The sequence below is a fragment of the Melozone crissalis genome, unplaced genomic scaffold (genome assembly GCF_028551555.1).
Source record: "Melozone crissalis strain CALT ecotype California unplaced genomic scaffold, PUWL_Pcris_2 ptg000008l_1, whole genome shotgun sequence".
Classification (NCBI taxonomy): Eukaryota; Metazoa; Chordata; class Aves; order Passeriformes; family Passerellidae; genus Melozone; species Melozone crissalis.
Window position 1 is genome coordinate 7755233 of NW_026535786.1, and position 11682 is coordinate 7766914.

The window sequence follows — 11682 nt, forward strand, 5'->3', positions numbered from 1 at the left end:
AGGCATCTGCCACCTGTGTGACAAAACTACCACATCCTGCAGCAGAATTTGAGAGGTCACACAGAATGATCCTAATGACCCATTCTGATGAGGGAGTTCAGTCTGGGCCTCTACTAAGTTCCCTCATTGCTGCTTCTCTACAAACATTTGGCCTACAAATGTGTCTTTAAGAAAATTAAGGCTTTAGTCAAGCAGGCAACCCAAACCTTTCAGTCTTGCATCTGTGCCACGGCTTTTAGGAAATGAGCTTTGTTCCATAAATTACTTGGGGGAGAATTAGTTCTACTTTTCAAAAGCTGTTCTTACAACAGCTTTCCTGGGTTTCATCAGTCTGTTTTCCTCCTCTTCTGGGTCCCAGGTTGAGCTCATTCCTTTTATTACTTGAGTCCCTCTGCTTTTATGCAAGGGAAGAGAGTCCATTTTAAGCTGAGGCAGAAATGACATAGGGTGTCACTGGGCATGTTTGCAGGACTGAGTTTCTGTTCTCAGGACAAGTGTACCTAAGGCTGACTTGACTTGATAAAGGACTCCTTAAAGGCTTCATTCCCCAGTCAATGAAACCAGTAAAACTTTTATTTTCATGCCAGTGCTTTGGGAACAAGTCTTAGTCCTTAGTTACAGAAAGTAACTTACAAAACCAAGATCTGTTGTTCAAAATAGTATTTCTGATCAAGCTAATCTAGTGAACAGAAGGGCCAGCTGGAGCTCACCTATGAGATACCTGGGCATGTGTGGCACCAGCAGAAACTGCACTGGTCATGAGAACCACTCAGACCACCCCAAAATCCTATGGATTTATGAACAAATGTGACAGCCTTTGGTGCCAGTAACCTAGACAGTATTATCAGACACCCCACATCTGTTTCTAAGAGAAACGAGATTTTACTCTCTTATTACTGAGAATAATTCTTCTAGCACAGCCAAAGTTCCCAAAGATTCCTCTTCATTACATTTTCATACAGAAAAAGTTAAAGACAGGTACTCCAAGATTAAGCTCAATAGTTTCTTACTGCCAAAGAGGGAAATACTGCTGTACCATTTATATGAGCTGGGGACAAGAATATTGGTTGTCCACAAAATGGAAGAACTTACAGTGCAAGTACCAGCAGGAAAATCATCAGCATATTCACAGTTGTTTGATTACCCTTCAAATGAGGTAAAGAAGGAAAAATCTGCATTCAGTTTGTGTACAACACCCCAAAGCACCACACAAGTATGACACAGCGCTGCCATTTTTCAACTTGTAATTTTTTCCACTTTAAATGCAGTTTCAAAGAAGTATTTCTACATGGAACACTGATTTCTTGTTGCAGCCAAGCACTTCAATTAAATAAACCAACATGCAGACTAGTCATTTTCATTGATTTTAATTTTAAATACTGTTCAAGAGTAATATAAAAGTTACTAGTTTGTCTATTTAGACTAATCGTTGTTTGGGTTTTTGCCCTCCTCCCCCACGAAAATCTTCAGTAGTTACTTGATGCATCTTTCAGGTAACACTTTAGAAAGAACCCCAAATGACAGAATTTAAGCTTATGTTTTCCAGAAGAGAGGGTTCTGTGTCAGACGTCTCTGGAAGTTTTCATACCTAGAAAAATTAAAAAAAAACAACAAAAAAATTACAGCTCCTGCATATAAAATTGTGTTTTTAAAAAAGGGTACAAATAATTTAGTCTATGCAGAGAACATGATAAATTACATCTACTTCACACCAGGAAATCACAAGTCCATTTGCATATCTAGAATATTTGCAGTTAGACTTGTGTATTTCACCAAGATGAATTTCATTAAAGCAGTACCCCAGAGGAGACTCATTCAAGCTTAGTAAAATGGTAAGTTGATTTAGATTGGACATGAGGAACATTTTCTCCACTGAAGGGGTTGTCAAGCACTGGAAGTGGTGGAGCCACCATCCTTGGTGGTGTTTAAAAGACACGTGGACATGTTTTATCAGCCCTGGGTTTGTGGTGCACTTGGCAGCAGGAGGGGAATGGTTGGACTCCATCTTAAAGGTCTGTTCCAACCTAAACAAGTCCATGAATTGTAAGTGACTGTTTTATGCATAGCATTTTTGGGCTAGGAAATCATGAATGAATGTATGAATCTGAGGCTGGATGGTAATGTTTTAGTAAAATCAAATAGGGAAACGTAAGTCTCTAACATACAAGGCAAACATGTATGCACACATGCTGTCCTAATTTCAATTTTCATACTCACAAAACCAAGCAAACTATAAACAAACAGCATCAGAATTCACTGTTGACACACAGTGAAGAAACAGACAAAATATACAATTTCTTTGCCTTTCTACAAGAAAAATATAGAGAAGCCTATAGGCTTTGAGCCACAAAAGTTAAATCTCCCCTTTTAATCCTCACAAACTCAAAATGTAAGGAATCAAAAGATACTGCCAATGAAACAAAGGAAACCACAAAATGTTCTCCTAAACTTCATAGTTCATAGCCCAGCTTAAGTGAGAAAAGCCTGGAGGGTTAAAACCAATTCAGCCTCACCCAGGCACTCACCAGTCACATCGGAGACCCTGCCCACATACAATTCATGGAGTTTGTAGTTACTTCTAAACACAAGGCATCTGCATCAAATTACACTCCCAAACAATACACAGGGCTCTCATCAGCTGCTTGCATATTCATGAGATCTTACTAATGATAAAACTGTATTCAGATAGTCTCAAACAGAGATTAAAGAAGGGCTTAGGTTAATACTGCAGAGGCTAAATAAATAAGGCCAAACTGACAGGAAAGACATTTTCAGATAACCTTAAGGATTGCCTGCAGTTCACAATTTATCTCCAGACTACACAGGCTATCCCCAGACAGTTATTAAACCAGTCCCTGGAAGACAACTCCCAGAGGGACTTGTGTATTTACACTCAAGGATCTTGGTGACACAACCAGGTCAACTAGTAACATGATTTCATCACCTCTCACATATTCTTAAGTAAGGCAACTATGCTGGAACTATGTCTAGGAAGAGACCAAATAAAACAAATAAGCATAAATTGATGAGTATCAGTGTGCTCTGTCTTCCCATAACTCCAGAGCATTTGCATTATCAGCAACACAAGGCAAATGCACATATGTTAAAAGCAACCCTTGTAGAACCAAAAAAGTTTCATTGGTTGCACAGCACTTTTCTAACAAAAAAAAAGCTGACAAATAAATATAAAAACAGTGGGAAGGACCTCTCTATACTAGAAATAAACAACAATTTTAAACACTTCTGCATCATCTCACTGAATAGCCTTACAATAGTTGAGTGCTTAGAAATGATGGTCTAATGCCTAGGAAAAAACCCATTTGTTACTAGAGATCACTGCCATTACCATTTCAGAACTACATTTGCAGGAATGAAAGCTTCAGAAGGATTCGGGGTCATCTGTGCCTGAGTGACAGCAAACGAGGAAGCAAAGTTATAGAAGTTATCCAACATCTTCTGAGTGAACTGAAAAAAAAAAAAGAAGAGATATTTTAAGGAAGTTCTTTCTTCAATTTGAACTTTTGTGCAAAAGTTTAAGATATACAGCTCCTACATGAAGTAATTTTGTCATTACTTCATCACTGTCATCTAAAACACAGTGGGAAAGTGGATGTAGTAGGTCTAGAGACAATGATCAAAACATCCCAAGCTTCAGTCTTGCCCTCAGATCCATCTGGCATCCAGAAATCATTTTAAGAATCTTCACTTGCCCTCTCCCTGCTCAGTTTCATCCAACTGGACAAACAGCTTTGGGAAGAACATTTTCTGTTTGTGTGACAAAGAAGTGATGCAGTGACAAGAGCTGTCCCTCTCCTCCAAACTGAATAATCAGAAGAACTCCAGACTGGGCCAAAGCTGCCATTCCAGCTCCCAGAAAAACACTTGTTAAACGATTGGAAAAGGCTGCAATCTATTTACAGCACATCACACTCCAGTGACAGGGCAATTTCCTTTAGCATTCCCCACAGAAGGGCTGCTGTCCTGGCATCTTTTACCACAAGATCTTGTGGGGAAAACACCTAAAGGATGCACAGGGCACTCCTAAACTGTAGGACTAGGAAAGAAAAGAGTGAAAGAGAGGCCAAGGAACAGTAAGCCCCGTGTGCAGAGGATAAGGCTGTAGGACATTCCCAGCCAGCCTACAAATATACAAGATACAGTACCTCCTTATTTCCTCTATTAAAAAAAAAAAAGAAAAAAAAAAGTTATGCTTTGCTTTGATAGGAGAACAAAGAATTTTCATACAGAAAATTTCACAGACAGTGAAATGATACAGGAAAACAAAACAGAGCCTGAGTTAATAAATGCAGTCTTGTGCTCCTCTCTGACAAAAGGAGCAGAAGAAATCATATCCCAGAACCCTACCCTCATTGCAGAACTCAATGGTTTTGTCCTACTTCTTTTTTATATACATTTATACACATAAAAAAGACATATTCAATCATAAATCTTCATAAAACTTACTAAAAATATAATAGGAGATCAACTCCATAACTTAGGGTAGCAACAGATGATTTTGCCATTTAAAAAAACACTTTTATTGCTATAATGTAGCAGTTCCAAAGAGCTGATGTCAAATATGAAACGAAAGCTATTCATTATTCACAAATATGCTCCCAGTCATACATGCCCTTCCTCTGCAATCTACTCCTGCAAAGGTTTCCTTCCACTTTGACCTCACACATTTTCTCTGTAGGAGTAAGTAGTACTTCACCCTTTGGGTCAACTGCATTCCTTGAAGGCAATTACAATTTCAGTTAAGATGCTCAGAGTTAGATGCTGCTCTTTTTCAACAGAAAAATTCACTTAACTGAGAATAACATTTGTAAAAATGTTATGCAATCATGAGGTGGTTCTTTTTCTTTAAATACTACTGCCAGAAAAATCCATGAGCCACCTTGCAAATGACCTGATATAGCACCTGACCTGATATGGTTATTCCTCCTAACTTAACTACTGCTATAATAAATATTTGTGGAATCAGAAATATTTTTTAGGTGTCATTAGCACCTAACAACTCCAGAAAAGCTCAATTAACTGTACTATACAAAGACAGCTGTTGGTCAACTCCTAGTCATGGTAACTTTCTGCAAAAAGCATTACCTATCTGGAGCTACAATGTGTATAAACTGCCAAAGAACATCAACTACAGTATCAGGATTACTGTACAATTACTGTACAATTACCAATCTCAGCAAGCACCTGGAAGGAAAGTGAGAAGGTAAAAAAGGCCTGAAGAAAAGCCTCAGCAACTGCTGAAATGCTGAAAGAAAATGCCAGAGCCATCAGTGTTAGGGAAATCAAGATCCACTGTGCAGGTCTAGCTTGCCTGGGACTGCTCTCAGACTGCCAACGAACTCCCAGAGCTGGCTGAGGATTTCCAGAGGATCAAACTAATGGACAGGCTGGGTTAAAAAATGGCACGTTGTAGCCCAAGGCCTGATCCACAGAAAAGGCACTGGGGAAAAACAACAGAAAAAACCCCATTGTGTGGGAAAGGGCAGAATTCTGTAGTTCTGCAGAGCAACATCAGAAGGATTTCTCCAGGGAAAGTGGTACACCTGAATATCTCTCTGCATCCATGGCCACATTTGCCTTAATGTGTGAGTAATTTCTGACCATCCCTGCAAGTCTACGTACTGAAGCTTCAGCACCTACAAATCATCAAAGATCCACTCTCTCTTACACATATTTAGTCATAGCTGCTCCTATAAGAAGTATATAAATATTTTTAGAGTAGAGGGACATTGACACAAGTGAACCTCTTGGCCTCATGTCACTGAGGATGAAAATTCCAGTCTTTTACAGGAGACAGTTTTTCAGTGTAAGAAAAAGCAATTTCATAGTATCAAGGCACCCAACCAAATGATTTGACAATTATTAGGTTGCTTACAATCCTACTGCCACCCCCAGCAGCATCCCCTACCCACTCCCCAGTTAGTGCTTCAGAGGCTCAATTCTTGAGACTTCCACAGAAAGAGAATTTCTGAAAACGAAAGTCCAGGCTACCTCTGTGAATGAATCTACTGATGACACAGCAGCACTTGCAACAGGAGTCTGCTGGGCCAGGTTCTCCAGCAGTTCCACTGAGATTCCAATCTGAGCCACTGTTGGTGTCTGTGGGAGGTTCATGGCACCAAAGGGGTGTTGACTTCCCTTCCCTGAAAGCACCACGAACAGCACACGTTAGGTCTGGCACACACGGAAAGGCTGCGTAACTTCAACCACCGTGTTTCTCCCGTAGAAGGCATTCCCCAGCTCCCACCACAGCGATCTCTCTCTCCCAGGAAATGCAGAAAAACCACAGTCCAAGCACAGGCAAAAGTACACACAAGCACAACAGATAGAACAGTGTGACTGGTACATTTAAAAAGCACAAGAGATCATTAGGAAATTTTTAAAAACCAGAAAAAACATGACTTTACAGCTCCCTCTGAAGTAAATGGAAAGAGGGAATATGATCAGTGAGTGAAAGAGCAGAACCTTTTTCTACAGGAACCAAGTTTTTAATTCACATTTGGGCAATTGCAGATAAACAAGAAATATGCATCACTGCTGCAGTTGTTTGATTCACTCATTAAAGCCACATTCTACTGAACCTGCTCTGAAAAAGTAGCGAGCACTGCTTTATGACCCCTCTGACTCACGGAAGGCTGGGCAGCCCCAGGTCTCATCTGAACTACCAAAACCCACCAAAAGCAGCAAAGGTCAAAGAAATAGTCATGGAACAGAGAGGTCTCTGACTTAGCAAGTGCCACAAAGAAAACAAGGAACCATCCCCAAACTGCATGCCACAAACACAGGCACCATCCCAGCCTTCTGCCCTCACTTCTGACCTTTCTCAACCCATACTTTCAGTCCCAGCTTCTGCCAAGGTCTCTGCAAACAAGGACAGACACTCAGCATCACTTAAATCATGTACTCTTCTGTCAGCATCTCTAAAGGAAAATGCAGGAAAAGGCCTGTGGGACCAGAGTGCTATCAGTAAGCAAACACTAATACTGCACCTGTGTTTGTGGGAACACACTAGTCAAGTACACTCTTAACACACAGGCAATGTTTCAGCAGCACTCTCTGGCCTCTTAGTAGCAGGAGAAAGCAAAGCTAATCAAGAGCTGTCCTGCAGACCAGTCAGCACTATCTTGGGCTGCCAGAAAGGCTAATGGAGATCAAAACCACCATCTCACTTAGTCAAAAACTCAGCCAGCAAAAACAGTCTGACAAGTTGAACTGAGATGAGGACTGAAGACCTCAGGAACTCGACCATTCCTCTGCAGAGACACAAGGCACAAAGAAGCAAACAGCCAACCCCTCCAGAAAGTGCACTCACAAACTCAGCACCCTTTTCAATTGAAGTGCTGCTCCTTAGTCCAGATCCTACAGCTGCAATATAGTGCTACCTTATGAGTAAAGCACTCCTATTAAAATGTTACTTTAACACAAACCAAGTAAGAAGAGAGTTCATCTCCTGAAATGCTATTTAGAACCTCTACTGAGAAACGCCATTGTATTGCTGCATCATCTCACATTTGCTGTTGTTGGATGTTTGCTCGATACAAGCTATCAGAAACCAAGTATCAAGTCAGTATTAAAATCCCAACAGAAACAGAACTGGTACAAGTTTTGCATCTTCACCTGAGAAACTGCAATGTCAGTAAAAATGTAACATCTTCAAGCAACAGGCTCTGTTACAATGACAGTCATGATACAAACAATAAAACACATACATTCCATTCACTTTCCATGAACTCCCACAGAACCACGGCCTTGGAAAGATGTCTGCCTAAAAGTGTGAAATAAAAGCATCCATTGCCATGCTTACACCAGGAGAAATACACTCCAAGTTCTCCATGCTTGGCTCTTGCAATTAGCATGCCAAACCTTACAAATGCAGAGAATGTTAATCAGTACTGAAATACAAGCTCAGTTTTTTGTATTCAGACAGTACACTCTCCAACACATTACATCACTGCAGAGAAACTGCTTTTAGAAAAGTATTTTTCCACCCATTTCTTTCCCGTCATTGAACCCTTAATTCAGTGATTGAGCCCTTTACCTTTCAGCCTGGCCACAATAAAACCCTTACCCATGTGTAGGCCTCAAATGCAGACATGATATTAGTACATAAACAGCATTGCAGCAGAAGTCTGTATGGAAAAGGCTCTGCTGTAACTCTTACCCCACCTGTGAACCTACTCCCAGTAAGGGTGCAAAATACAAGCCCAAAGTTTGTTTTCTATTTTTACCACACCTTCATAACATAAAAACCTTTCAATTCCAAGGCAGGGTGCATTTCTAAGTCCCTTCTCTACATGTAAACAAATGAAACTCTGCTACAACTACTGCTTCCCAGGGAGCTGACAGGGACACATCCTTGGTCCTCTCAAGCTGGTATTAAATCCAAAATGCAGAGTTCAAGCAGCAGCAACGTCTCTCAATGATTCCAGCTCTCTGTTATGTTTCTCTTCTACACCTTAAAATTGTTTATGACCATGGAAACTTAGATTGTGTAGCTTAGACTGAGTTCACAGTCAGAGCTAAGCTGCAGACAATGGGAATGGCAGAGCTCTCTGCTGCTCAAATCAAGCACAGCAGTGCCTCAAGGCACTGCAAATGTGTTCAGCTATGTCACTGAGTTCTTCCTTGAGAACAGCCCTTACCAGGAAATTACAGCTAATCATGCAAAAAGCATCTGAAAATGCATCTTCCTCCAAAGCTGTCACAGACCACACACCAGTGAGTCTTTCAAGCACAAGAAATATACACCAAAAGCACTGGTGATATACTTTACTGTTGCACTGACCACACAGCTTTGGGATACACAAAATCACATCCCCAAAACCCTTCTGAAGGTGCTCCCTCTTCTGAAGCAAGCCCAAATTTCTGAGGAATGTGTATGATCAGAATTCATTTTGCTTTGCAGCTTGAAAGCCCTTAACTCAACCATACTGCCACATCCAGGACTGACCCAAAAGAAAGAATGCCATGTTATGAATGAATGCATTTTAGCAGAGCAACCTCAACGCTTAATTCAACAGAAATTTGAGTTAAAGATGTAAACTACATCCAAACCTACAAAAGCTGTGTACTACTTTATCACTGTAACACTTTGAGCTGCTTGACTGATGTATCTGTCCCTTTCATCCAACAAAGGTGTGCCATTGGAATGTCTCATCATTTTTAGAATGCACACAGCACACCCCTCGTACTTAGGAAAGCACATGCACACACAGACACACACACACATATTCTACTCAGTGTGCCACAAGTACTAAAACATTTGGAAAGCTGCTTTCCAATGGGGACACCCTCTATTGGCCAGTTCTACAGAGCAACTGCCCCTGGCTGGGTAGTGCCAGCTGTCAGAAATCACTGCCAGGCTCCACTCCCTGCAAAATCTGTCTGTGCTACAAAGAATACAACCACTTAGCAGAGGAGGCTGATAGAAAATGCTGCTGGCATGTCTAGACAAACACCTAAAACCATGGCAGGGAATTTACAAGGTCATTTTTCCTCTATGCAGAGGACAAAAACGCATCAAGTCTGCTTAGAAGAATTTCCAGATCAACACCACACACAAGAGAAGATGAGACAGCAACTTCACAAGGAACAGTAACACACAGACAGACTTCCATGAAGATGACAGGCTGCTTTCAGTACATCTGCTCAACACTATCTGAAAACACAGAGTGTGCTGCCTTTTTAAGTAGCTTTTTATTCAAAGCAACCTTCACACGTTTATCCCTTATGCATTCAGGAACACATCTGTTGCACTGACTGCTACGTTCTACCAGTCTTACCGGATTTGAGACCAGAAATTTTGAAGATGGCACTTGGCTTCTCATTAGTGACAAACCCCAGCAGCTGCCACACTGCCATCCCACTCTGGTCTGGGTAACAAAAATAGACAGATCCTCCCATTCCATCTGGAAAAGGTATAGTTCCCAGCATGAAGACCACTACATGGTTGATGTTTTCATAGTCTGGTAAATCAAATACAAATTTGTCTTCAGCCACTTGTTGGGGCGCAGCTTGCACCTAAAGAGAACAAAACTTTTATTAGTATTAACGTGTTTCTCATCTTCATCTGTCTGTGAATTTCCTTTTACAGAAATACACCTAAAGTGGTACATAACAAAAAGTGAGGAACGTACTAGCCTAAAGAGCAAATAGCCAGATAAAAGTCAAACACAGCAGAAGAACAACTGCAAAAAATATTACCAGAAAGACACAACAGTCTTGTTCTACCTGCACTGAACACATATCCCACCCGGGACTACAGGATCAGAATACCTTCGCTCCCCATGTGCGTAGGAGGAAAGTAGGGTGCAGAAGAGGTTGCCAAGTCACTAAGAAGTGGCTGTTGACCACCTGGCTGGCACAACCCCAGGATCATGGAAACCTGTTCACATAGGAAATACAATAGACCTTGAGAAAGGCAGCAGAAGGATGGCTGAATGAATGCCAGAGCAAAAGATACCCTCCTCTTTACCCGAGATGCCACATCCTTGCAGCCAAGGCACAATCTAGCCTTAAAAAGCTTCTTTTAAGCTCCCAGCTTGTCTCTGAGGAGACAACACTGCCAGGGGGATGGCAAGCGCCTCCCGGCACGGACGCTCGACAAGGCAGCAGCCTGCGGGGACGCGGGGCAGCCGCCAGCCGAGCGCCGGGCAGGCGGGGCCCCTGCCTGGGGCCGGGGGGCCTAGGGCCCTGCGGCAGCTCCACCCCGCCCCCGAGCGGGTTGAGGGCCCCGCCCGGGCCCGGGCAGCGCTCACCAGCCTGCCCGCCACCAGGCAGCCGAACATGGCGGCGGCCGGCGAACCCCCTCAGACGCCTCGCTACTCCCGAGCCTCCATGAGCGCCGTCCCCGGAAAGTCAACACGCCTCCCGCTCACCCCGGCACCACCGAGTCACTTCCGCGGCGCCGCCGACACGGACTACAACTCCCGCGGTGAAATGCGCGGCCGCGCACAGGCGGTGTGGGTTAGTCGGGGTGAAGCATGCCGGGAGATGTAGTTTTTCCCGTCACGGCGCTGATGCGCGTGATGGGTGGCGCTGCCCCGGGCCAGCCCTGCACCTGCCTCAGGGGCTGTGGGCAGGAGTGCTCTCAGCAAAAGTACCGCAGAGACTTTGGCCTTATGTTTTAGCTAGGCTGAGTTGTCACAGATCCATGATAATGGCGTGTAGGCATGGGGTGAAATCAGGCAACAGAGGAAGAAAATGAAGAGGGAGATGAGGAGAAGCAGTTCCTCTGGTAAATCTCTCATAAATTATGACAAAAGTTCCCCTCAGCTCAAGACACAAAGATTGGTTTTCAATCTCTGTTCTCAGGGCAGTTCCCTTGCAAGTTAGTGCAATGTAAGCTGCACCCGTGTTCTTTGGGCTGAGGGGAGCTCCTGTGCTTCATTGCTTGTGGTCTCCTGGGTGTCAGAGCACAGGAAACAAATGGAAACAAATCGTTCCTTGCTTTGAGTACTGAGAACAGTGTTCTGCACTTTCTGTAGAAGCCATTCCTTTAAATCTTGTTCTCATGTGTCATTTGGTGTTTACACGGGTACTTGGATTCAGGCTTCAATCTTAATCATACTCGTGTTTATATGTCTGTCTCAAATCTTTATGAACCCTGTCCCGTTTTACCATGCCAGTGTGCTGCTATGGACTGTGAGACCTGAGATTCACCCA

At 42.8% G+C, this 11682-nt stretch overlaps 1 protein-coding gene across 2 annotated transcripts; it reads right to left on the reverse strand.

Annotated features, from left to right (window-relative positions):
* Nucleotides 1-1227: 1227 nt before the first annotated feature.
* Nucleotides 1228-10879, reverse strand: HIKESHI (heat shock protein nuclear import factor hikeshi). 2 transcript variants are annotated; one of them, XM_054269912.1, is made up of 5 exons: nt 10776-10879; nt 9801-10038; nt 6010-6161; nt 3347-3465; nt 1228-1588 (listed from the first exon to the last, which is right to left on the reverse strand). In XM_054269912.1, the coding sequence occupies exons 1-5, from the start codon at nt 10803-10805 to the stop codon at nt 1534-1536; spliced, it is 594 nt and encodes a 197-aa protein (XP_054125887.1). In that variant the 5' UTR covers nt 10806-10879; the 3' UTR covers nt 1228-1533. The 2 variants fall into 2 exon arrangements, with proteins under 2 accessions (XP_054125887.1, XP_054125888.1); XM_054269913.1 differs by lacking the exon at nt 10776-10879 and adding an exon at nt 10294-10386.
* Nucleotides 10880-11682: the final 803 nt, after the last annotated feature.